The sequence below is a fragment of the Passer montanus genome, unplaced genomic scaffold (genome assembly GCF_014805655.1).
Source record: "Passer montanus isolate IOZ18808 unplaced genomic scaffold, ASM1480565v1 scaffold104, whole genome shotgun sequence".
NCBI lineage: Eukaryota > Metazoa > Chordata > Aves > Passeriformes > Passeridae > Passer > Passer montanus.
In genome coordinates, this window is record NW_024356948.1 from 198,902 (window position 1) to 226,715 (window position 27,814).

The 27,814-nt window shown below is 44.0% G+C and overlaps 1 protein-coding gene across 3 annotated transcripts; it reads left to right on the forward strand.

The window, feature by feature from the left end:
- Nucleotides 1–441: 441 nt before the first annotated feature.
- Nucleotides 442–27,603, forward strand: LOC120506862 (phospholipase A2 inhibitor subunit gamma B-like). Of its 3 annotated transcripts, XM_039718954.1 has the most exons (8): nucleotides 442–713; nucleotides 3,664–3,836; nucleotides 20,567–20,680; nucleotides 22,184–22,307; nucleotides 23,364–23,480; nucleotides 24,937–25,086; nucleotides 25,223–25,363; nucleotides 27,220–27,603. In XM_039718954.1, exons 4-8 carry the CDS (start codon nucleotides 22,259–22,261, stop codon nucleotides 27,447–27,449), a joined length of 687 nt encoding a protein of 228 aa, XP_039574888.1. In that variant the 5' UTR covers nucleotides 442–713; nucleotides 3,664–3,836; nucleotides 20,567–20,680; nucleotides 22,184–22,258; the 3' UTR covers nucleotides 27,450–27,603. The 3 variants fall into 3 exon arrangements, with proteins under 3 accessions (XP_039574888.1, XP_039574879.1, XP_039574896.1); XM_039718945.1 differs by lacking the exon at nucleotides 3,664–3,836; XM_039718962.1 differs by lacking the exons at nucleotides 3,664–3,836; nucleotides 22,184–22,307.
- The last annotated feature ends 211 nt before the right edge of the window (nucleotides 27,604–27,814 follow it).

Consider the following 27,814-nt stretch of genomic DNA (forward strand, 5'->3'; position numbering starts at 1 on the left):
GGCTAAGCAGGTTATTCTGCATAAAACTTCCTTCTGGTTAGACACAGCCCCCTCTACATTCAGATGCTGACTACCAAAACTCAGTTCTTGCTTATTTTCCCATGCCTGGACATATATATATTAAAAAATATTAAAAAGGAAAAGGAAAAGGAAAAGAGAGACTAAAGTCTTCTGCCTGTTTCAGTGTGCCATTGGGCAAACCAGGCCGAAACATCAAAACCTGACTAATTGCTGTAAGTCAACTGATAAAATGTCTGTGTCACTCTGTGCTGTCACCCATTTCCAGGAAGGCAATTACATTGTTTTCTCTGGCTTTGAGGGAAAATGTGTGCTGTTCCAGGGAGCAGAGTTGGCTCGTGGAAGCTGTGTGCTGTGAGATCCCAACACAACATTGCACCCACCGCCCACCAGCCAGTCCTGTTAAATGCCTGGGCCTGTACCCTTGGCACTTGGTGACCGTGGAGCAGACTCCTCATTTTGTGTGTTGTCAGTCATCTTTGTTATTTCCTCTCTTGTGAGAAAACAAAAATGAGCTACGAGGACCAGGATCAAAGCTGCAAGGCCCCGGAGGAGCTGTGGGTGAATCACATGGATACTCTCCAGATATGAGGCAAACACAGTCAAGTCATCAGGGCGCTAGAGATCCTGCTGGGAAGGGGACGACTCATTAGGGAGGTTAAAGTGAACTCAAAGCCCCGGAGTGGAGAAAGAAGGTAATTTTCTTCCGGGGCTGGTTCTTTATCCAAGCTGTGCTGGGATGCTCATCAGAGGGGCTTGGAGCTGTGGAGTATATGGGCTGCTCTCCTGGGTTTTTCTCCCGCTGGTGTGAGTGCAGCTGGGGTAATGTAAACCTTTAATTTAGATCCTATTTACAGTAATGCATGGTAAGTATTACAACACTGCAGTTGCCAGGATATAAAAGCCAGGAGCATAAACTACTTCTTTTTCTCAGCTACATTTATAACAGAAAAATACTTTTATTGGGGGAGAGGTGTGGTTATTTTATTCCACACTTTTTTTCCCATTCCTGGATGCAGCTCCAGGGTGTTCAGTCTTTCTGCCCAAGGCATGAAACCTGTGATTTCCTGCTTTAGGGATTTTGCAACACACTCAGGTGTGTCCCACAAGCCCACAGTTCAAAGGGTAATTTGGCCACAAGGCTTTTTAAGTCTCTAACAAGAAGAGAAGTTCTGGAATGGGGAACACATAGTTCGCCTATAGTTACTGTGTGGTAGCTGTAGCCATGGTTCAATGAGGATTTAAAAGAAAAATCTAATCATCAGGCACAGTCCACAGGGGTTCACCAAGGGAATGTCCTGTTTAACTAATTTGATATCCTTCTATGATAAGGTCACCCACTGAGTGGGTGTAGTTTTTCTGGATTTTAGGAAGGGTTTTGATACTGTCATTCAGAAGTGTCCAGCTGTGGGATAAGCAGGTTCATGGTGCGCTGGGTGCAGAACTGGCTAAAGGCAGAGCTCAAAGGGTGGTAATGAATGGGGCCTCATCTGGCTGGCAATCAGGGGTTTTCCTCAGGGGTCAATTCCAGGGCCAGTTCAATGTATTTATCAACAATCTGGATGCAGGAGTGCACCATGAGCAAGCTGATGATTGCTGTAGGTTCCTTCCAACAAAAATAACCTATTCTGTTTTTCTGATGTAGAGTGACAACTATTGTAAAGGAAAGTTCCCTGCCCAGACATCCAGGAGCCACTCTGGCCATCACGATCACACCCCTTGAGCTGCGGCCCCTTCCCACCATGATTCACACAGTCAGACTGGGTTTGCTCACTAGCTTGATCCCAGGTTTCCCACAGAAGCAGAGTTTCAGACATCTTGATCCTTAAAATAATTTAATCATGGTGCAATAACAAAATAACAGCTTGAGGTATTGCCTCTGATGAGGAACCCCAGCAGAGAAATCCGTGAGCTTTTATACCCACACATTCTGAGTGTGGGGAAAGCCTGGAGTCATTGGCTTCTGATGTGGCCCTGAATGCCCAGTCCCCTGTCCAGGTTGCTTTGTTATGCAAAGGGCCAGCAGTTCCCATCCTCTGGCTTGGGGCTCAGTCTCTGGCTTCTGCTCTCCAGAGCTCAACCTGCCTACCAACCTGCCTGTGTCAAATGTGTTCCTCAGCACTATCCTCCCTTTTACCTTCCAGCTTTTTCTGTTCTTTCTTACCTGATCTCTCTTATTTTTTGCTTTTCCTATAAGAAGAGGTCTGGTTCTCTTGTGTATTAGTTCTAAAAAATGTATTTTATCTATCAGTTGCTATGGCTTCAGTGCCTTGTAGAAACTAAATGTGGTATACAGACCCTGTATTAGAGGCAGCTGTGAGATGACTCAAGTTGTGTCTTCCAGCCTTGCTGGTGTTTGAGAAAGGGCTTCTCCTCCTGGCATGATTTTGTAGGGGGCTCTAAGGACTTGATCTTCAAGCCATCAGATTATGGTTTCCCTAAAGTGACTGACCCTGGAAAGCATTTCCTAAGAAAAACACAACTGGCTGAAAAGCAAGTTAAATAAGAACAGTGACTGACTGTACCATTAGAAGTTGGCTCTACAAACAAGGAGGCTTTTGGATTCCTCCAGAGCCTGTTTTCCTAGAATAGTTTTATATTGTTTTATGCATTGCTTCCCCGCCTCCTCCTCTTTATTGCCATAATAGAGAAAAGTGACATAATTGTGGACATGTGCTTCAATTGAGGACACATGCTAGTGTTCATAGTGGTTATAGTTGATGCCAGACAAGAACAGTAGCTGGATGAAGAGCCAGGAGGCAGAAGAAAGAAGCGAGACCCTACGGATTAGCCTGAAAAATGATGGTTTGAACATAGAGCGGGTGTCAGAAGATGAGGGACAAGGAAAATTCCCTCAAGAATGAGGAGCATGAGATAAAAGATAAAAGCAGATATTTGAAAACCAGCAGGTAATACAGGATACCTGGGCTATCTGGATTGGGACTGAAACACTTTGTGGTTACCACTGATGGAATCCCATGCAAGATTTGACCAATTGAAGGAAGTGCTCACACATCCTGATGATATAGCACCCCACCAACCCAGTGTTTTATTAATCCTTCCTCATTGTGTTGAGTCCTTGCCTTGACTCTTGTAAAGTTCCTTGAAAGTGCAGTCAGAATGGGAGCTGGCATGCAAAAGCTTTGCTGAATTTGTGAGGCATCATATGCTCACCACTGAGTTTTGTTCCTCCTACCCAGCTTCAGACACTTGTTTCTTGGGAATCCAGCTTGGAGAAATATTTCTGGACCCATTATTAACACTACATAGTACAGCTTTGCTGCTGTTGGATTATGCTTTTGGTCTGATAGCAGACATGGGACATGATGAGAATTCAGGATTGCTGATTCTCCTTACCCTCTTGGTTCACTCTTGACTATGTGCATGTGAACAGAACTAACCAAGATATTACAACTTAGGAAATTGTGGGGAGCTGCAATTACTGTGTGTTCTCAGTCTGTCCCATCTGTATAGACATTTGTAACCAATTAATTCACCATGAATCCACAATACTTAAAAATTATCCACTCTTCCTGGGTTAATCAATGCTATTACTCAAAAGAAGGGAAAAAGAAGAGAAATTGGCTTAAGCTGAGGAAAGTGTGCGACCAGAGACACACATTTTGTACCTTGGTGATATTCCAGATGGAGCCAGAGTCACTGCAGGTAAAAGACACTGTAAGACCTACAGCACAGCCTTCATAGGAGAACTCAGAGGCTCTTGCCACTCCTGCTGCACTGCAAAGAACTTTCCTGGAAAAGCCTTATATTCCTGGAAATGTCCTCTCCATTAGCTGTCCCCAGTGTGATCCATGCAGGTGAGTGACGTATGGGTTCTAATCCTTTTGTTTCCTGAAGTACTGCACTATCATGAGCAGGAGAGAGCATTATCACACCCACTGATTCTCAAGAACTGCGATGTCAGTCAAGCTAAACAAAATTAAACAAAGAATTTGTATATGACAGCAAACGAACCAGAAGAGCTTAGTGTGTTGGAAGAAGAGACAAATAAGGGAAAAGCACATTCTGTACTAGTCATCCTATGGCTGGCCTGCACCACCTTTCTTACTGTGCACCACACAGCCAGCCCAGGACCCCTTTCTCTGCCTGTCCTGTCATGCTTTTCTTGGACAAGCTATGCAGCTTTAAGTTGTTCTTAATGGAAGCAAATGCACATTTCAGTATTTATCTTTCTTTTGTACCAAAACTCACTGTGAACTTCAGTTCAGATTCAAATCTTGCCTCCTCTCCCCGCAAATGAGCTCTTTCATAACTGACTTGATTAGGAGGTCTGTTGCCTGTGAAATTGTTTATACTGAATTGTTATCGTGAGGTGAGGCAGGACTTTTGTTCTCCTGCATGCACGTGAGGCTCATTACATTCTGAACGGGGTCTGACAACCAGTAAGTCAAGGATGATTTGGCTGCAACTGGTCCCCGACTTAGGTTTTGTGGGCTGTAATCTTTCATTTGTATGCAACATGGGCATGAATCCACCTCAGTTAGCAAGCCAGTTAACTGTGTTAATCCCAAAATACAAATTACTATGAAGCAGAGGCTATTTCAGATTACCAATGGTCCTGTACCTTTTTTGGTAGTGGTGGCAACTCAGAGACTGTCTGCTGGTGGCCACTCATTACAGCTCTCAGGCTGGCATAGGAACACCTAGAATGTATCTGCCTGAAACAGATCATAATTTTCTGGCTTATTTTTCAACTAAAACAAGTCATGAACCTCTCTGTGGCCACACAAAAAGTTGGCAAGGCTGATGGAAGACTGTACCCCAGAAGCTTTGTCTGAAGACCTCGTCAGAGATCTGCACTTCAGTCTTCTGCTCAGACTAGCTGGGCTATCCCCAACACTTTACAAGGCTGGCCACTTTACATACATTGATTCACCAGTGTTCCGAGGATGGAAATAACTCTGGTGACCAGATCCAGGGCTGGTCCTCCATCCCTGCTGGAATCTTAGATGCTGAGAATTTTAAACTTTCTGTGCTTAAAGGCACAGACCCACAAGAGAACATTGCATTTGACCTGAGGCCATGGAACAGGCTTCCAAAATTAATTGACAGTACTGAGATTACTGGTGTGTAGTTGGTTAGAAATGTGTAATATCACAGGTCAGAAAACTTAGAGTTTGGAGTTTTAGAATATAGAAATAAATATGAAACAAGATAGAAGTTTTAAGGCAGAGGCAAGTTGTTTGTCTTTACATTCTTCTTCCTTCTTCTTCATGGGGATGTTTTGTAATTAAACAGAAAAGTCAGCATTGTGGACTTTGAGGGATCAGTTATTGAGTTAAAAGGGAAAATAATCTAAGTGTCCTTTCTTAATTAGGTAATTTAGTCTTTAAAGACCTTGTAACAAGAGTAAGCCATTTTGTGCCTTACTAATGAAAGGCTACAGAACTCATAGTCATGAGACTGTTTCACTGATAAGAAATAATAAACACCTGAGTCCAAACATGAACTACAGTCTAAGTGCCTTCAATCCCAACCTTGAGAAATTGATACATCCCAGCTGTTGTAAGTGTAAAATAGTGTAGAAAATGCAAAGCTCAGTATGCCATGGAACACACAGGTGGAAGCATAGAAAGCAGATGGAGGCCTTGTGGTTTGTGTCACTGTGGCATTGGTGCATGGGATCATGGAGTGAGGCATAAGCTGTATGGTCTTGTTCTTCTACCCCATACCCACAAATGTCAAGTACATCTCCTATTAGAAAATATTCTATAAAACACGCCCACAAAGAATGGAAGATTTGACCACAATCCAAACCACAGCCCTCTGCACAATAATGATTAACAAGGTATAAAAAATACCCTAGTGCTGCATCTAACCAGAGGATCAGAATTGGACATGAAATTGCAGGGACAGGTTGACAGGTTTGTTCTCTCCACTCTCCCTTGACTGGATACCTTTTGGTAAGCCCTGTGTACTCAGCTGCGTGAGTGTTGACATACATTAAGCTGGTGATTGCAATTGTACTTTTGGTGCTATGTGTAATTGCTCTGCATTATCAACAGCAAACCAAAAAACCCTGACGTGTTGCATTCAATAAATTTTGTGATTTGTGAATCCCACTTGCTCTTTTGAATGTGATTCAACATACAGGTCATTGACTATTTTCCCATCCAGTGCTGGACCTCTAGTTATGCATTTGCAACACCAGCTAAAAAGTGTTTACTCAAGTCCACTGTGGACTTCCCAGAGTTCACTTTGTTACTCCTTCTTATGTCAACTGCACCTGCTGAGAACAGCTCCACCAGCTCAACCTATTTGTTGGCTCCTATTAGATTTCCCCTTCAGACTCCTCTTCACCAGACTAATTCCAGCTCCCTAGACTCTGTTTCTAGCACACGTGTTCTGTTTCCTGGTCTTGGTAGCTCTCTGCTCTTTCTTCAGTTTCTTGAATGAACTGGACACCCAGCAGTGGAGATTGTAACTCCCTTGTTCTGCATGCCACAAAAGTCCTGACATAGACCAGCATGTGGTTTGCCCAGTTTGCAGTGGGAGCACATTGTTGGCTCATAATCAGTCTGACATTAACAACAGGAATTGGACTTGGTGATCCTTTTGGGTGCCTTCCAACTCAGAATATTCTGTGATTCTAAGAGTATGGTAAGATGTCACAGTCAGGTCAGGGTAGGGCAGGAATATCCATCATCAGTACCTGCACTGATGACAGACCTGTCCCATGGACTCAGCAATGTCAGTGCTCAATTTGCACACAAAACATGGCTCATGTCAAAGGACTGTTTTCCAGCCACCTGAGGGGGAAAAAAAAAGCCTGTAGCAGCAGATCTGCACTCAAAGAGATCTCAAAGGAAATTCTATTGCTTTGTGATAGAGAGGTGATTTAATTCATTTCTCTGACTTCACTTACTCTGAAGCCCAGTGTCCCAAAAACATACTAAGAAGCAGTGTGGGAAACACCATAATTTTAAATAATGTCTGCATTACTTGTGGTCTGTAAATATCTCATCAGATATTGCTGAGGATCTCATCTCTGATACCCTGGGAAACTTCCAACATAGATAATTGCCTCCTGCCTAATTCAATTCACATTTAATAGAGTGGCAACACTCAAGTGATTGCCGTGGGGTGAATAACTGGTGGGAATCAAGAGTGCACAAAAAGCACATTAAGAAACAGAGATGGAAATCCATTGACAATCAATGTTTGGGGAAAAGTCCTCCTCCCTTGCCTCAGGAAGTCCTGAGCCAATTTCCCACTTTCAGCTGCACCAGCCTGAACATATGGAAAGACACCTTGGGTTGTTCTTCTAGAAGGGTAATGTCATGAAGGATTACATTGGAGGTGGTGCCATGTGGGGTGCCACAATTCTTTCTGCAAAACTCTTAACAAATCTCATGTTTTCTTCAAACCTTGTTAGTAGGTATTATAGGGACCACGGACCTTTGTTTCTATGCACTTGCTATCCCTGCTATGGAAAATGGAAGGCATTCTATTTGCCACCACTGGTGGAAGGGCAGCAATACTGTGAGCACACAACTCTTGTAACACGCTGGTTGGTGTACACAGTGCATTCAGAATTGACACCATTTTCATCCTGTGCCCATCTGTGTCCAGTATTCAAACATGCCATCTGCAAAGGAAAAACAGATATATTGCTAAGATAGCTGGAGATAGGCATGCCAGAGGGACAAGAAGGCCTGTCTGTTTTAGTCATGGCTAAGCTGACACTTGCTCCTGTTGTTGTTGTTGCACAGTCTTTCCTCCCCACACATGAAGCAAACTGAAATCGGCTAGTTTTGCTGAAGAAGAAGGAGAAAAGTTTCCTGCCCCAGCAGAGGCTTTTTTCTCTACTCTGTGCTCTTTGAGATTCTATCTGATGAATTTATTGTCTCCTTAGTAGATTGACAAGTTTGCTGGGCTCCAAGATCCTCTGTGGCAGGTGATGCATGTGCACCTAGCAAAAAATTTGTCAGAGATCTTACAGCCCCAGATGGGTCAAAGCAGGACAAGAAACAGCTGCTTCACATCAGGTGGCCATCCTTGCATGGAGGCACAGAGGGATGCACCTTACCTCCACCTGTCTTTCTTGTGAAAAATTGCACTACTACAACTCCTCTCCTGAATAAAAATCTAGAGATCTCAACTTCCTTGCGGTGATGAGATCCTTGTTTCCCTCCCTGGCAGGCAGCTGGCTCCTGGTGGTCTTCCTCCAAGTGTCTTTTCCAAAAATTGTGCTGTGTCTTGGGGATAATCTCAATCTTACATTTTACAGTCAAGTTTTGAGTGTCTGAACATCACCCCACTGCAAAACAGCCCTTTTTAGAGAAGACCCCAAGAAGAATCACAGAGTCATAGATTGGTTTGAGTTGGAAGGAACCTTAAAAGATCTTCTTGGTCCAATACATCTACTGTGGGTAGCGATGTCTTCCATTAGACCAGGTTGCTCAGAGCCCCATCCAACATGGCCTTAAACACTTGAGGAATGGGACATCCACAACTTCCTTGAGCAACCTGTGCTAGTGTCTCACCTCCCTCACAACAAAGATTTTTCTTCTAATATCTGGTCTAAACTTGAGCTCTTTCAATATGAAGCCAGTCCCCATTTTCCTACACTACGTAATCTTATAAACAGTCTCTCTCGCATCATAGAATCATGGAATTTTTTTGGATTGAAGGAGACTGTAAAGATCATTTAGTTACAACCCGCAATGTCCTTTCCACCTGTTAATCTCTGGGATTCCCTCTCCCAACTCTCCCACAGTAAAGGAACAGCTGCTTGTCAATCCCAGGTGGTGCCCCTGAGGCAGCACCTCAGCAGGGAAGGTAGCCCAGAGCCTTCAATTCATCTCTGATCCCTGCAAACAGACCTGTTGCAGTCTGAGCAAGTACAGAAGCAGAAAACCGAGAGTAGGACCCAATGAGATTTTTCCATTTCAATCTGGATGGAATCAATTACTCATCCAACTGTGCTTGTTATGCATTTAAGGGATATTCTCACTTAAGTGAATTCTGAGCCAGAGACTTTTCTAGAGGGTGTGTTATAATTCAAATAGCAAGCTGGGGCAGCTCTCCCTGGCAAGCTGGAGGTATTGAAAGGATCTTGGCTTCAGTAGATGAAGATAATTGGGAAGATTGGACAAAGGAGAAAGAAGACAGGAGAAAGAGCTCGTTTCATCCAGTTATGTATACAGATTGTTAAGTAATCACATAACTTAGTAGTAATGATTCATCTTGGTGATGTCTGTTAAAGTTCTGGGCTAGTTGTGTCTTGCATCCATGCTCCAGGCTGAAAAGGGGACAAAACCCATCCCTGGCTTAGAGAGCTGGTTAGATATTGCATAAGGAACTCAGCTCTCTTTCCTAGTGGATGCAGAGACTGACTCTGAAGGGATTAATGTGCCCCATGGGTGGGGGCTTTTGAACTGGCAGGAGCAGACCACAGGTGGAGGAGAGTATCTGAAATGACGGGAGATATGCTTCAAAGCAGAGGAAAATATGGGGCTTTGCCAGCAGGCTGCTCTTGGCAAAGTCTGCTCTTGCCAACTGTAACCTTGGCAGAGACCTCATACAAATCATGCACATGCTAATTCTGCTGATATTAATTAGACAGCCATTTCCTTTGAGGCCAAAGGCATTTTGGATAAACAGGTACTGGCCTATTGTCCAGGATTACCCTGGTTTAATCCTGGCTTTGGTTTAGGCAGATTTTTTCATCCCTCTCATGGAACCTCTGTCTGCAGTCCACAAGAGGAACACATTTTCTTTGACCATGACATGATAGGCCCATAGTGCTGGGCAAAAGAGGAAGAAAGAACCTTTGCCCTTTTGGTATAAATGTCAGCCCAGCACAGTAGGGGATCCCATATTACAGGGACATGGTATTATTTGTGGCAAGTGTCATGCTGTTAGCTTTGAATCTGTAGCAAGCCAGACTCTGGACAGCCTGGGGCAAAGGAAGGTCTAAGAAATAGGATCATCAGATCATTCCTGGAATGGGGATGTCATAAGAGATCTATTGCATATTTGAGTTTCCAAGCATTGAGTGATGTCAGTTCAGTCCCATGAGATGAGGAATTATTTTTTTAGCTTCCTCTGCAGGACGTTCACTGAGTTTTTCAGTCCATGATGAAGGTGGGCTCACATACCTGAAGCTGAACCTGTGATCCTGCAAAAGGTCCCAGCAAAAAAAGTCAGGGACTCTGTGACTGAAGGAGGGGGGTGTGCTTCCCTAACCCTCTGTACCAGGTCTGTGTGGTTCTGGGTCAGGTTACAACACAGATTTGAATCAAAACAGGGTTTGAGTCTTGAATAAATTTAAATTCAATTAGCCAAGATTTGTAAAACAGACTTTAGGCATCAGATAGGTTTTTATATGTGCCTGACCAAACAGATGCACAAAGTTGGTGTGTGGTTCCCTGCCAGTGTCAGCCAAGCTAAATGTGAATAGCTACAACCTTGTCCTTTCTGTCCCTGCCAGCATGGCCTAAACACATTGCCCTTTTCATTGCTGGGTAACTGTTAGCTCTGTTCCATGAACTGGCTTTCCAGGGGAGAATAAGAGCACTGGCAGTGGCACAAGGGAGAAGCAGGAGAAGGACACACAGAACAGACATTACAGGAAAGGGAAGATGTGATCTTGGTTTAACTGCCATGGTGAGATACTATAAGGGCTTAGTGGAGTCAAATGACACCTGATTTGACCTAGGGACAGCACAGTACAGTCTATGCTGGGTCTGATCCAAAACAAAGCCTGCCAGATCAGAGTTAATCCTTGGAACATATTTCTGTCAGCAGTGTAAACTTAAGTTGCACCATGGCTTTGCTTCACATGGCTACAGCTTCTTTTTCTGGCACTAGAAGCCCCTTGCATGCATAGGAAGAGGGCAATAGTTTTCTGCTTCCCCAGCTCCACACCAAAGCACAGTTCCTCTCTGACACAGCCAGTATGCCAGGAAAAAAAATCTATTCCTTGGCAGAGAAAAAAGGCAGGTCAAGACGTGTATTCCACAGTGATTTTCTGCCTCATAAATTGCAGATCTTGATGGCTACAAACCCATGTGAAGCACAAAAACCATTCCCTTAGCAACGAGTGGTATAACAAGAGATCAGAGTAGCTGAAGCTACCCCCCATAGGATGCTGTGTCTTGACTCACCTGCATGTTGCTTTCAGAGTCAGTGATGTTTCTGACTGCTTCCAACCTTGCCACACGGGGTTGTCACTGTGGTGGGACTGTCGTGGGGAATGAGTGATACAAGCACAAACAGCAGGTCCTTTGCAGGGTCACTTTTGGAAGGGTACTTATGCTGCCCAAGAGACCATGAGGAACTCACTTAACTTGCTTTTTGTTACACATTAGTGTTTGAAATCACTTAAAGAATCACCAGCAAGGGTATCAGTAAAAAACAGATTTACTGTTGAGCAACAGCATGACAAAGTTCATTGGCAAGATTCACTCTACTATTTACTGGACAGTTGAGGCACACCAAGGAAAAACAAGCAACAACAAAATCAAACAAAATCCAGCCAATTAAAACAGAAATGAGCCAAGAGCTATCTATATGTGTGTGTGTGTGTGTGACAAAAGAGAGTGAGGGCAAGGATGAAAAGGAATATGGCAATATGTCCTAAAATCTTAACAGCACTCAACAGTAGTTAGGCTTAACTTATAACTTAATTTATACCTTAAACTTAACTTACAATTTAACCTTAACAATTTAACAGAGGAATAGTTCTTAACGGTGTTTAACCTAGCTTGTAACTTCAAAGTTAAACTTAGCATTTTAACGAAAGAACACTTAGCAGCATTTAACTTAGCTTATAACTTATGACTTTACCTTACTTACAGGACTGACTTAAACTTCTAAGAAAGTAGCATTTCTCCCAGATCTGCTGTAGCATATGCACACGTGCATGCACACAAAGAGTCAATGCAACGAAGGTACTTGTGAAAAATTCCCCTCAAAAGTAGGGAAATACTCACTTTGGATGCCTTTGCACCTCCCCAGTGGTACAAGGGTTGGGCTCTGAGGAGAAGGGGTGTTGGGCTAGGATTTGTTGTTGTCCAGCGATTCTCTGAGCACAGCAAACATGAGAGTTGGCTGGCTCTGAGAGGCCCCACTCAGAGGGAGATTGCTGGTCACAGTCTGCTGGGGCTCAGGAGACCTCCAAGGGTCTCATTTTGAACCATTTCTTACAGGTCTTACAAGGCAGTGGGCTTTAGTCTCATAAGAATGGTTCATCCTGCCCACAGTTTGGGTCGGCACTTTCTTTGAAAGTGTGAGAACAGGGATGTTTCCACTATTCAGGGAAGAAATATAATTTCCAAGGCTCTTCATAAAGAAAACAGGGGCTTGTTTTACTGCAGCAGTTCCTGGGAGCAGTCTGTTTCTAATAAGCTCCAGAAGAGCTGAGCCCAGCTGCTGTTTGCCAAGGCCGAGGCCTAGTGAGCATTTCTCAGCTGCACTGCGGCCTGGAAAAGGCCGGGAATGCCCCACCACACCTGAGTTTAGGTCTCTTCACTGAGGGATTTAGGACCTGGTGTTGCCTCTTTCTACACATACACGCAGTGCTGGCATAACTGGGTCTGTTGCACTTAAATTTCCCGAGGGATTGTGTCATGCAAAGCACTTTCAGAGCGGTTCATGAATCTGTGGGTTTTATATCTTTGGATCATCTGATACTGGGAAAATTGTAGGGTTAATGCAATACCTCGTCTCCTCAGGTAGGATTGAACTTGCAGGCTAAGACTGCAGTTTGGGCAATCAAATGCATTTAGGCAGCACTTGAAATGCTCCACAGTATCTGAATAATCCCTGTGTGGCTGTCAGGCCTGACACAGGAGCTGCATTGTATCAGACCCCTAGGAGCAGCTTCACATGGCCTTTCAAAGGCAGCATTCAGCAAATTTGAGTGCTACATCAATGACTCTGCTTGGGGTCCCATGCTGTCTTCAACACTTTGTGCTTCAAAACTGATCTTCACCCACAAAACTGACAGGGTTTGGAAGTCCAGATCCCAGTGGCGGGCTGTGCAGTCTATGCTTCCTTTTCTTTTCTCCGCACTTGGGATATGTGATAAGAAGAGTGTGTCTTTCCCAGCTTCACCTTCATTTTCATCTTTATTTGCAACCTTTTTTTGCCCTGCAATCTAGAGTGAGGTGACCCTTATAATGAGGTTTTCTGTGAACCAGTGAATGTAATTTTGGCATTCCTTATATTGAGATAAAGACATTTTCAAGTCCTCCTTAAGACCAGTCAGAGATCTGGAACTAAGATGTATTCCTTAATCTTTCCCTCTGTGTTCATGCAAAAGTTAAAACATGAAGATGACAAAAACTTTCTTGAAAAATATTACATTAGAGATTTTTCTCTTATATGTAACTGCCCTAGTCTTTTAATAATCTTATAATCCCACTTCTAAATATCTGCCTTTCTTCTTTCACATTTGTTTTCATTTTCATTCTATATCCACCTGATTATCATTTCCATACATTTCATATCACTGGGGCTGGAATTTCCCATGTCTTATCTATATGGCATTTAAAAAAATTTATTTTCTCATTACACTGCATGATTAAGTTGTTATGTAAAATTCTTTTAATCTGTTTCCATAAAACCTAATGTCTCTGGGGCAGGCTCATTAAAATCTTGTGGTTTCCCAGATGATTGCTTGGGGCCTAAAAGACACACAAACACCAGCCATTTGTCAGTATATCATCCCTATCAGCTACATTTGTAACATCCCAGGCTTGAAGAAACAGGGCAGACTGATTACAGACCACATTTGGGGGAGAGTTTGTTTGCATATATGTCACTGATAAGTTAATAAACTTTTTATTGGGGATATTCCTGTTGTAAAATTTTAATTTCATATAGCTAGGGTATCTGTAGCCCGATCTCCTGACTCGCTGGAACCAGTGACTTTTTGGTTGTTATAGGAGAGTGAGGGCCTGTCTGTGAAAATGTATTCATTGTCATACATTATCCTGGAGAGAGCTCCTTGCCAGAGTATTTTTTATCCCCACAACCAAGATGTTAGGGAATGAGAAATCCTGGTCCATATCCTTTTGAGATGAGTAGGTAAAAGTGTGACATAGAACTGTAGGAAGAATTGATAAGATTGGAAGGGACCTGCAACACCATGATTCCAATTTTCAACCCACCGCCACCACACATTCATCACCAAACCATGCCCTCAGGTGCCACATACACATGTTTTTTGAACACCTGTGGTATGATGATTCCACCACTTCCCTGGGAAGCCTGTTTCAGGGCTTTACAATGCTTTTCAGTGAAAAAAACTTTTCCCTGTATCTAATCTAAAACCCTCCTGGCATGACTTGAGGCAATTTCATGTTGTCCTGTCACTTGTTGCTTGGGAGAAGAGATTGACCCAACCTGGAAACACTCCCCTGTCAGGGAATTGTAGAGAGGGAGAAGGTGTCCCCTGAGCCCCCTTGTCTCCAGACTAAACAACCCCAGTTCCCTCAGCTGCTCCTCATCAAACCTGAGCTCCACACCCTGCTCTTCTCTGCTCCCTTCTCTGGAAATGCTCTAGCGCCTAAGTGTCTTTCTTGTAATGTGAGGCCCAAAACTCGTCACAGATTTTGAGGCACAAGTCATAGAAAAGTTTTATTATCCCTTGCAAGGTCATTCAGGTGACTTGGTGCTTTCTACCTTCTTCTTTCCAATCTGTGCAATATCAATGTCATTTGCCTTGTGGCATACACAGCTCTGGACACAGGCTAACAGCATCTGACACTGGTTTCAGAGCTCCCCCATCACTGGTGAAACCAGGTGGGAGGTAGCTGTGTGAGCACCTCCATGCCCCACTGGAACAGTTCCTTTTGCTCTGGATCCTGGAGGCCAGCATGACACCTCATACCCAGCTTGCTCATGGGACCTGAACCCATGTCTCCACATGGTGCTGAGTCACAAGCTCTTCCAGCTGGTGATGAGCTACACCAGACACCTCCATGCTGAGTGCTCTGGAGTTTTGCTTGGATCTCTACCCCTGCTGTTCACTGTTTGCTGTTCCTGGATATTTATTTGTTGTTTGCTGTAATATTTGAACGCAGAATCACAGAATGGTTTGGGTTGAAGGGACCTTAGAAATCACCTTGTTCCAACTCCTCTGCCATGGGCAGGGGATACCTTTCACTAGACCAAGTTACTCAGAGCTTCATCCAGTCTAGTCCTGAATTCTTGCAGGCATGGGTTTCCACAGCTTCTCTGGACAACCTGTTCCAATGCCTCACTACCCTCACAGTAAAGATTTTTTTTTTTGTAATACCTTATCTAAACCTACTCTCTTTCAGTTTGAAACTTCCACAGTATTACAACTTGTCAAAGCCTTGTTTTGCCTGGAGGCCTGCCTTGCTTTGAGCAATGGATGCATTTCCTCATGAATGTGTGAGAGAACGAAAGAACAACCAGAAAAATCCAACAACAGATTTTGCTTTCTGAAAGTTAACTGATGATTAAAAAATGCCCAGACCAATGCAGGCTTTAAGCAAACATGATCTTCTTAGTGCTATCTGCCATACTCATTTGGGAATACCTTTATTTTATGATGCTTATCAACCAATGGTTAATGTTGGACTGGAAAGGGATGGGAAAGATGAGCATCACTTGGAAAACTGGGATCATGTCTCCTTGTGCTGCAGGGCATGGGTTTCTGGGTTCTTCCTTATGCAATGTGTGATGCTTCACAAAAAAGGCCTGGCAAGAGGAGACAGAAACTGATACTGAAAAGCACATAACACCTGGACTCACTGGGGATGATGTGTGCACACTCAGGAAAACTCCTGCAACAGAAAAGGATGACATCAATGGAGTAACATCACACTACTGAGAGATGGAATGCCAAAAATTATAAGAAGGGTTCAGTCAATTCCAGATCACTTCAGCTTAAGAAAAAGTGGTAAATGAGGTTGTCTGGACCTTCACACTACAAAGATCTCCAGTGTAAAGAGTCTGCATCTGTGTAAAAGTTCAAAGAAATGCGTTCTTTCAAATATTGTTCACCATGTGCAGAGTTTGTAGCCACAGCATAGTCTTTTCTCAAGCCCAGTGGTAATAATTTACCTTTCTTTTTCTTGACTGGGCTGCATATGTCCATTTCCAAGGCAGATCTTACTCACCTGTGACTCCTGCTTTTCATAGTAAAATCTTTTTTCCTGTCAGTGGGACTTGGTTGGTAGTTGACTGAAGACAAAGAAAGGGTGGAAAACAGATAGAGTGATATTTTTCAGAAAATAAATGCAGTCCAGGGCAAAAATTAATACCTTGCCAATTCACATCTCCCATTTCCAGGTATGTAGAGGGTTTCCATGCTGGAGGTGCGCAGATAGGTGCAGTGGATAGCCAGAGAGAAGGAGTAGATGAGTGGCTGAATGGATCATTGTCCTCCCAAATCCCCCAGATCAGCTTAACACCTACAGTTTATCAATGCCTCATCACCAGGTTGTCTTTGCCTGGCTCCTTGCCCCCTCAAAAATTAGGCTTTTAAAAGAACTTTATAGGTTCCCATTGTTTTCACAGATTTCTTCACAAATTCCAGTGGGATGTAAAAGGCTCCCACTTGTCCATTGGCTTTCCCAGGATCTGGGACATTCATCATCAGCTCCAGCTTTATGGGAGACTTTTTGTGTAGAAGGCTGGAAAAAACAAAGCCATCTAAACACATTCAATCAAGTTGTCAGGGGCTTGGGGTCAGGTCACTTTTTCAAGGGACAAGAGCAGATCCAGGTTACTTGAGAGCCCCCTTAGATATGATTCCTGAAACACTGACTTTTTATTCCATTTTGAGATTCCTAACTGCTGCCATGAATGATAAATATAATGTGTGGATATTAATATTGGATTAAAAGACTTCATCTTATGCATTCATTGTTTGGTTGGTTTTTTTTTTTTTTTTTTTTTTTTTTTAATACCAGATCATGCAACATTAACTTTGGCTTGATGTACCAGTTAAAACTGGTAAACTGGTCTGCCTCAGCTGCCAACCTGGAACTCTCTCAGTGAATGAGCTCTGCTGCTGGTAAAGTTGCACTTTGGAGAAGTTCACCAAAGAGGAGGTTGAAATATGAATGTCTAATAAGAGGTGTGAATATCTAATAAGGATGTACTTTCTACATTATCCACCAATGGATTAAACAGATGCTGTTTTCTTGAATGCTCAAAGATGACATTGCTGATGACTCATGCTGTAACAGAGAGTTCATTGAACACACTAAAGTGCGTGCAAATTTATCTTCCTTCAGGATATTTGAAAAGCAATTGGGTTCCATGGCAATTATTCCAGCTGGAAAGGTAACTACTGGCCAGGGTACTAACAGTTTATCAATGTTAAAGCCAAAATAAAATGTCCCTTGCACTGCTTTAAATGTCTTGATCTCTTGAAAGAGGAAGTTTCATGATTTGATAGTATTTAGCAATTTGATTCTGTGTATTTTCTCAGGAGTGATCCTGCACAAACATCTTAACTACCATGTTTTTTAACCACAGAAGAAAGCATTTAAGCAGCAGTATAATGTTATTATATTCATATTATTTCTAGCTTCCAACATCTCTTCCCTGGTTCACAAATTCTTTTCCAACAGGAGATCTCACGTTAAAGGACTGACTTGGCTGGCTGGAAAGGGAACCCTGAAGGATATTTTTAAGAAAGGCAGATCCAGCACTGGCAGGAAGAGGGAAGGAGCCCACACCAGGGAGAGGTGCAAGAAAAGGGCTCAGTACAGCCACCTGGGACCTGGCACTAGCACCATGCCATGTAAAGTCCGCATGGGAAAGTAATGTGTGAAAATTGGCACCCTATTACAGTAATGCTGCTCTTTCAGACACACAGTAACTTCCCTGCTGACAAACTCTTGGTTCTCTGACTCCCATGGAGCCATGGGTGTGACTTTGCTCCCTTGAACCATCTGGCTGCCACCAGCCTTCCCTCCCCAGGTCCTGTTCCAAGCACTGACCCCACATCAGCAGTTGGTGGGGAGAGGCAATAAAATTCCCTCCTTTCTGGCCTAGAGTTATTTGGTGAAGCACTGGGGGGAGCACAGCTGAGGGGGTACCTTGGGAAGCTCCATACCAGGAGTGGCAATTAGATTTATACTGACCTACCCCTTGGCTGGTTTATTTGTGCAATCACAGCTAAGACAAATGACTGTCAAATTGACCTGGTCTAGTGGAAGGTGAGAGGGGGTTGAAACTAGCTGGTCCTTAAGACCTCTTTTAACCCAAACCATTTTGTGATTCTGTGAAAACTTCCTCAGCCTATTGTCAACAAGCACATGGTGAGACTCCTGCTGCTCTCACCCTTTGGGGCAGATGCACTAACCCTTGCATGGAGTGGTTAGAGTTGCTCTGTTATGTTTCCTTGCCTGGTTAACCAGACTGGCAGTTCTTGCCAATGTGTGTTCTGGAGAACTAGGAATAAGCTCAGAAAATGGGTGGATTTGAATCTTCTTCTACAGCATTTTTTTATGGGCTGAATGAGTACACCATTGAAATGTCATAACACATTGTGGTTCTGTCTTCTTGCATCATGGTTAAGTGGAGATAAGGAGACACCTTTGCTCTAGTGCTCCCACAGAACCTGTGCCTGGGCTTTTGGAACACTGCTCTTTTACTGGAGGTATTACTTAGGCATGTACTAGAGGTATTAGAGCTTTAGAGCTGTTGGAGATATACAAGGTCCTGAAGTGACAGACAGCCCCATGTTAGCATAGCCCAAATGGTAGCCCAGTGAGGCTGGGAAGTTAGGACTGTCTTCTAAAGGGAAGAAGAAAGGGAGATGTGTTGTGGTTAAAAATGTCTGTGGTGATAGTCCCTCCAGCCTTTCTCAGGATCTATGTCCTGGTAACGTAGGTAAGGGGTGACATCCCTCCTGTAGCTGCCAGTACTCTGAGTGACCCTTTTGGATGCAGCCTTGTGTACAGGGCTTCATCCTGAGCACCACTTTGCCTTGCCCTTTGCAGAAAGGGCTTTGCAGCTTTGGGCTGCTGGGAGGGGAGCACTTGTCACAGTGCTGCAGTGACTGTGAGGAACCAGGGCTGGCAGCCACTCTGTGCTTGCCTTGAATTTTGGATGCAGCTGAGGACCCCAGCCTTGTGCTTCATCCTGAGCACCAGTTTGCCTGCTATTGCAGAAAGGGCTTTGCAGCTTTGTGCTGCTGGGAGGGGAGCACTTGTCAGTGCTGCAGTGACTGTGAGGAACCAGGGCTGGCAGCCACTCTGTGCTTGCCTGGTTCCAGGGCTCTGTTGGATTCCTCCTTCACCCAGGTGCATCCTGTCCTTTTGGTTCCCTCTCAAGTGTCTCATCACAGGAAGAGGGTGGTCCTCTTGGCCCCAGCTAACCTCACCATCAGTGGGTTCATCCTTAGCTCTGACCTCACTTCTTCTTTTTTAAAGCCAACATTGTAATTCTCTCTTAGCAATCCTCCCTTTGAATGCCAGTTAGGACTGTGCAAAGCTCTCCTTCATTATCTCCTACAGGAACTGTTCAATCCAGTCCTTTCTAACTTTTACTTTCTTGGTCACACTTTTGTCACTTTTATTTCTTTTTCAGAGCTTTCTGACCTGGGTTCTTCAGCTGTGATGTAAATCACACATATTATTTTCATGCTTTGAACACATACCTTTATGTTTGGGCTCTTGGAATGAGAGAAAATAGTATTAGGTTTTCCCATGAGAGATTTATATTGGATGTTAGGAAAATTTCTTCACAGAAAGGGTGGTCAAGCACTGGAAGAGGCTGCCCAGGGAAGCTGTGGCATCACTATCCCTGGAGGTATTTAAAAGATATAGAGATACTTCATTTAGGAACATGGTTTACTGGTAGGCTTGGCACTATTGGGTTCATGGCTGGACTCAATGTTCTTAAAGGTCTTTTCCAACCGAAACAATTCTCTGATTTTGTGAAACCCACTGGAAATTCAAATTTTCTGCTACAACTCCACAGAACAAACTCACATTTATTTTTTTAGATGCTCTAGCCTAGGTGAATGTCTTTCTTCGGCTGAATCATAGAATCATCTTCCTTTTCATTTAATCCCTTTTCATCTCCCCTTCCTACCAATGCTATTTTCAGAGTTGGATTTTTAACTTTTCTCATCTCACAGATCTTTTTGACCTCTCCAGCCTCTGTGGAGATTGTGACTGCTGTGTTAACATCCTTCTCTCCTCTTGGAAACATGGACATGCTGCAGAGACAGGCACTTTCATGCGCATGAAATTAAAACATAAAAAACAATTTAGAAGGAATCTTGAGAGAGAGTATCTAATCCATCTCTCAGCCCTGGAGCAGGATCCTATCAACTTATATATTCCCCTAATAAATACTGGTCTAGTCTGTTTTTCCAAGCCACCCAGGGTGGAGGATGCACACCTTCCCAGGCAATCAGCTTCACTATTGTCACTGTTTGAAAATTTCTCCAATACCTAATGTAAACCCCCCACAATAGTTTTTCTTATCCAGCCCTGTTTTTCTGTAGACCTGTATGATGTAACTGGGTGTCCCCTGAGGACCTTTATTGTTGTCACCTTTTCTAATAAGTCTTATTTTCCAGGTCTCTTATTGCTGCAGACTGTGCCTTCTTCTTGCTGTGCTTGGTTTCATCTCTAAAAGAGCATATGAAAAGGCTGCAGCTTCATACCCTCCCTCCCTGTGAGGTGGGAAACAGGTGAGTTCTGTGTAATTCAGTGAGACTAGTGTGGTCATGTTGTTCAGGGAAAGCCCCCAAGCACTTCACTAATCATCTTAAATGAAAGGGCATGAAATTAAAATCACCAGAGACAGTCACATCTTCTCATCTTCCTATCTGTATCTGCAGTCCCATATTTAGTCAAATGGCAGAATCTAGGTAACTCTGCCTGCCTGGGGATATGATTTTATTATTTGTGAGGTGTAAGACCAATAAGAAATTAATTTTAATCCTGAGCAGGCTGAAGTCAGGACATTGATTTAATTTTCACATATCTACTGTGGTATGAGACCATTTCTGAACTGAAAAAGAATTTCTGTGTGAAGACATAATTCTCCCTGGTTTTCCTGTGATATCAGCTTTGTGGACAATGGGGGAACCAAGGCTCTTATTCTGTGTGATTCCCATTCTTATAGCACTCTGGGCTTAGCTCAGAAGTTGTCCCACTGGACTACTCAATATATTGGGAAATGTCAAAAGACAACTGTCCATTGAAGAGGTTAGTCTCAAAAGGGAAGGGAGCATGAGGGCACTTCAGTTCTTCGTGTCTGTCAATGCAAAAAGTCCTGGAGGGCCTGTGTCCACTATGGTGCAGGACAAGAGGATATCTTCAGAGTAGGGCATGGTTTCAATGAGTCAGCACATCCTAATAAAGCCTGCACATGAGGCAGGGAGCCTGTGGGCAATGGCAAGTTGGTCACTGCTGCTTGTCATTAGCCCATCATGAGATGCCAGGCCATGGAATACTGCTATAACCTTCCCTAATCTGTGACCAGACTGTCTTGCAACCACATCAATGATTTCTCTATTCTGACTTCATTCAATTTAAAGCCCAGAAGGACAATAGGACACTTCCTTATCAACCACCAAGTGTTTTATATCAAAACACAAACCCTGGAGTACTGGCTTTGCTGCTCTGACGTATTCAACCCCGAGAACCCTTGACTGAGCCTGCTCCAAGGTGTGCTTTGGCAGTCACTTTACAAACTGAAGCTGCACTCCAGCTTGGAGAGGAAGTCCACTGCTTTGGCACTGCTGCTTTCTGATTGTACTCTGGGCATGAGAGCTCCTGACTCTATGATGGGAATGACAAAATGGGAAACCAGCCATCAAAAACTAAACCACAGGGGAATTTCCTGGCTGCTCCTTGCTATACTTTGTTTCTTTGGGACTAACAGTGTGAGCACACCAGGGTTTTTCAAATGGTTTCCTCTCCATCATCCATATGGATGGTGGAGGCTGAACCTTGTTCAAAGTCTTTACCAGAGACATAGCTGGTATCACCAGGAAAGCCAGTCTTACTCCACAGGATGCATGCTCTAAACAGGGGAAAATCAAACAGCATCACTCATATGAAGAAAAAGGCAAAACCTGTGCTTTAAAAGAAAAAGCAAACACGGGTGTTAGTGCTCAGCAGTGTATATATATTATTCAGAAAACTTGCCCAACCTCTACTTCCCCAAAAAAACTCTTTCCTTCCAGTTTATAAAGCTCTTGTGGCACACAGTGCTTTGTTGGGTGAGATTTGGCAGCTCCCTGTGCTTACATCCCATCAGCATGAGGCTGTCCCTTGGACTCAGCTTCCTCCTGGCTTTCCTGGACCCAGGTGAGTTTTTCACTGGGACCTGTGGGGTTGTAAGACACAAAAGAGGTCTGGGAATGGAGTGCATCATGTGTGAGGCAATTTCTGCCATCTGAGCCATGAACCCCCCTCATCTTGGGGCATTTGCACTGCAGAGGGGTAAGGGTGACTGGTCTTGGGGGGTGTTTGGTCCTATGAGACAATGTGCAGATGAGGGTGTTGGCATTTACAACGTGAGCTCACAGTCTGATTTTCTGTGTGCTCACTGGTGGTACAGCCAGGACAGGCATCAGAGCGACTCAGGTCACCCTGAGGCAGCCAGACCATTGGTAAGCTGAATCATTTATTTTACTCATGTTCAGGGTTGTGTGATGTTTTGGACATAATGTCATCTCAGCTGTCCTTCAGCTCTGCTCCAGAAAAACATAGCTGTCTTGGAGGTCTTGGCTCACAGCAGATGCCATGGCCACTGCAAAGTGCCTTAGCTGGCACCTGGGTTCAGGGAAGTGACACATGCCTGACCTGTTAATCTACATGCTGGACTCTTGTGGGTGTGTGTCATGGAAGAGGTCCTGTTTGCTCTCTGTTGAAATACATGCTATTCCTTTCTAAGTGCTTCCTGATGAGTATCTGATAGTACGGTCTGCTTAAAGCGTTCCAGCAGGTATCAGGAACACAGTTCCAGATACCTGCTGTTCCTGTCCTTGTCCATTTTCCCCTAATGCCTACAAAGAGATATACAAAGAGATAATGATTATGGAGAAAGTCTGCAGTTTGTACAGAGTACAAGAAGCACCTGCTGGCAGCTCTTGTTCCCCAGCCACTCACGTGTCTTTATTTTCTACCAAGAGAGAATCTGGAGTCTGTGAATCCAGGGATACCTGATTGCCTGCCAGGATGAAGGGGTTTGTAGGGCTGCTGTCATCAGCAGCTCTGGAAAAGCTCAACATAGATTGCATAATGAAATATAAGGGAAGAGAAATGTGAAAAGTGCTGATCACTGCTGAAATCAAACCTCAGTGAAAGAGGAAGTGGGATCCCTTATGTCTGCTGCTCAGGAATGTGTCCTCCTCTCCACAGGGACCTGCCTCCAGTGTGAGATATGTCACAGTATAGGAAAAAGCTGCTCTGGCCCCATGAAAACCTGCACTGGTGGTGAAGATACTTGTGGCATTATTCTGCATGAAGTCCTAATAGGTGAGACATCTTCTAAGCCAGTGTGGCTTCCAGAGTGGGGTCGCTTGGGGACTTGTCTCTCTCTCCCTACTTTTGTCACTGGTAGTATGGTCCATCCTTGGATAACCTGTTCATTTTTCTTTTACTGACAGATGACCCAGAGATCAGAATAGTCTGGGATAGGAAAAGCTTCTCATTCTTCTATTTTGAGAAGCAGTTTTCTACTGGGAGGGTTTGGTTCTTAGTTGTAGAGGGAAGGACCAAAACCTCATAGTGGGAGGAGACACTGGCTTTTAATTCTGGTGAAGGTGAGTAGTTGAGTCAGGAAGTTGGCAGACTGAACCATGACTTACACTAAGGCGCTGACACCTAGTACTGGGGATGCACTGGTGGTGTGTGGAGAGAGAAGCTTCCCTGTCCTCAAGCAGGGATGGGGACACCACGCAATCATGCAGTGACACTAGGGCTGAGCTATCACCTTATCATCATAATCGTCATCATCATCAATCAGTTTAGGTTGGAAGGAACCTTGAAGATCATCTAGTTTCAAACCCCCTGCCTTGGGCAGGGAGACCTTCCACAAGACCAGGTTGCTTAGAGCCACATCCAACTTGACCTTGAACACTGCCAGAGATGGGAGACATCCACAGCTTCCCCTGGCAACTTATTCCAGCATCTCACCACCCTCACTGTCTAGAATTTCTTATTAATATCTAATCTTAATCTACCCTCTTTCAGTCTGATGCCATTCCCTCAACCCTATTAGTTCATGTCCTTGTCCAAAGCCCTTCTCCAGCTCTCTTGTAGCTCCTTTAGGCACTGGAAGTTGCTATGAGGTCACTACAGAGCCCGCCCTTCTCCAGGCTGAACAACCCCAACTCTTTCAGCTTGTCCTCAGAGGAAAGGTTGTTAATCAGTAACTGTGTCCCTGTAGCTGATACGTCAAAGCTGGTGCTGAGCCCTGACACAGCTGGACACTCAGTTGTGTTAGAGGCATGGCCTCAGTCGTCTCTCAGCCTTAGTGATGCGATTGTCGCCTTTTAAACTGGAGTCTGGCTCATATCCTACCAGCTTTGGTGCTGGCAGCTCCAGCGCCTGTCTTCTGCTGCTGCTGCACCCACCTTTCATCCTTCAAGCACTTCAGCAAACTCCATTTAGCTGTTCTGCTCCCCTTTACACCTTTTGGGCTTGGCTGATAGGGTAGACCAAAGTTGAGCCTGACAGGATGCTTGTGGCTGGGATGGACTGTGCACTCTGCAGATTTTACACAGGTTGAACAAGCCTGTGCTTTGGGTCAGAGGCATGTGCCACACCATAATCTCTGCAGTGTCCTGGCCCACTGGTGATGCTTCTCAGGGGGCTTAGGGGTCCCTCTTAGGCCCTGGGACTGCTGCCTAGAAGTTGGTACATGAACCAACAGGAGGGAAAATGAGTTACTTTGTGTTGAATAACGGCACTGTCTTCTGCTTCATGACAGGGGGAATGGCCATCTCTTCATCCATCAAGTCCTGCCTGCCATCCCATGTCTGCCACCTTGGTCCTGTCACCGTGAACTATGGGAAGGTGAAAGCAAAGAGCCACTTGGTTTGCTGCACAGGCGATGACTGTCGGACCACATCTGTGTCATGTAACCTATTTATTGTCCTTATAGCCCATCCCCTCTGATCCATCCCATGGTGAGGCCTTCCAGGTTAAGCCATCACCTGTGTTATTCCTCTCATTCCCTTATTGAAACCAGCTACAGGCCATGTTTTTCATTCCAGTGCCACCAGATAATGATGTGCCCAATGGATACCAGTGTCCTGCCTGCTACAGTGTGGACTCCTTTCAGTGCAGTAATGAAGTTGTAAACTGCACTGGATCTGAAGACCAATGTGTTGACCTTGCTGGATTAATGAATGCTGGTAACTGCCTATCATTTGGGGCTGTTTTCCATCTTCTTGGTAAAATGGGTGAAACTAGTCTAAGATAAAGCACTACTGAGATAAGAATGGGCAAAAAATGTGTAATAAAAAAGAGGAAGATAGAAGGAACTAAAAGCTGAAAACGGAAAACTTCAAGCTGGTTAAATGGGAAGCACTGTTTCCCTTTCCTTCTTCCCAGTCATGCATGGATAATTGCTGGAATTCTTCATAACATGACATAATTGAGATCAAGAGTGAAACTGTTTTCTTGGGGTAGTCTGGTACATGGGTGTGTAACAAACTTGACCAAGCCCCTGAACCTGCTGGCTCTAGCTAGGATGTATGAGGGTGAGTCTAGATCTAAGCCAGCTGGCAGCTCAGTGGAGATTCAGATGGAGCTTTGCAGAAACATTGCTTTCCCATGGGATAATACCAGTCACTTGGGACAAGACACTGTTGCAGTTGTGCTTCTGCATGAGGAAAGCCCTGCCTTGTAGTCCAGCCTTTGAACAGCTCCATCAGAAATCTTTTTCCCATCTCAGGTCCTGTAATTTCAGAGAGGAAAGTAGACAGCAATTTTTCTGGTCGCTCTTGTTTCCACCCCTGCTGCAGGTAAAAGAATTCCACCTGTCATGGCCCACCTGTGCTCCAGCAGGCAGGAAAAACCCATGGAAATAGAGGACAGAAACACCAGCTGTAGGAGCAGATTGAAAAAACAATTATCTTGTATATGGTTATGGATGAAGATTCTTTGAGTTGATAATATTGATAGGTGATGATGTGATGCCTGAAGGCCCTTCCTATAGACTTTATTAATGTGCTGTCCAAACTCTGAATTAGATCATGTTTTACAGAGACAACATGAAGGAAAATAAGAATTTTCATAGTCACAGCAATGAAAATAGAGTGGCAAAATTAATTCAGTGTATGACTGAAGTAAAAAATCCTCCCAACTTGTCTTAACTTGATTGATCAGCCACTGTGAATGGAGAAGGCTTGTGCAGTGTGATAAACTGTGCAGAGAAAGCAGCAGCGTAGGGGAGCACAGGAAGGTGAGGAGCTAATGAAGTGCCTTTGCCTGTTGTTTGTATTTGAGATAAAATTGTCCAACAAAGTATTCTAGACCTCCGTAATCTGCACAGCAGAGAACAGCACTAGCAAAAGCAAGAAACAGGAGCAAGAATATCTGAATGTGGAGTTAAGCACTCAGTACCTGCTCAGGTTTCCTCTTGTAAATGCTCCAGTGGTGGCAAAGGGCAAGTTCAGGTTTCAGTGGGCCTATCCATAGGTTTCTCTCTTGGTTTGGCTAAAATCTTATAAAGACTTTGAGAAGGAATTCCTCTTAATAAGTGGGTCAGGTTGTATTGTCATTGAGACTTCTCAATTCCTTGTCAAATCTGACTGAGAGAAAGTCATTCAGTTTGAATGTCATGAGACGGTCAGAGAGAGAAGGAGACAATGAATACCTGGTGTGCTGTTGCACAGCCCTGGTTTCTTTAGGAAGCCAAAGTTTGGGCAGAAGAATCTTTAAACGTGAGAAAGAGAACTACTTAAGGCATTTTCTCTTTTTAAATTTAAATGTTTAGAATTTTTAAAAGTCATCTTTATTCAGCAGAAAGAAAGAAGACAAACCTTAAATCACTTGTATTTCAAGTCCACCAAGACGGACTTGCTGTTTCTTCAGCTTTATTCAGGGGATGGCAACAGACAGTGCTGGTGGGTTTGGAAACAACTGGATGTAATGAATGGGCAGTTCTTAGCTTAGAAATGGGGACCGCACTGGCCAGGCTGGGATTATTGTTGGGGATTGGATCCCCTGATACATGGCATGTATTTCTTGTATTTCCCCTGCACAGGTGGACTGTCTCTGAAAGCTGCCATGAAGGGTTGCACCACCATTTCTGAATGCAGTATGGTAGGAGATGGAAAAAACAGCCTGGGGATGATGGACATAAAGTTGAAACGGTTCCAATGCAGACCAGCTTCTGCTGTGTACAGCGTGGTGTACAGTGCTGGGATTGCCCCTCCACACACAGCCTTCCTTCCTGTCCTATCAGGATTCATCCTGGAGAAGGTACTTTTCTGACTCTCACTAGTGCTGGGTTGAGCAAAACCCACAGCAAACCCCAGCAGTGGTTTGCAACTTAGCCCTTTTTGCTGTAGCTTCTTCTGCATGGGGATTTTATTTTCAGATTAGCTTTTCTTTTATATTTTCACAGAATAAAGACAGCACTTACACATTTTTTGTTTCCTCATTGATTTAATCTCATTTAAATCTTCCTGAGTTCAACTGTGATTGGTTTTGTGTAGCATTCTCTCAGTGCTTTGTCCATACTGGGACCATACGAGACTGTGTGAAGTCGTCAAACCCATCCCAGGAAGTGGGTGCTCTCAAGGCAGACCTAGAGCCTATATTTACAATCTCATTGTAAGTGGCAACTTACAAAGCCA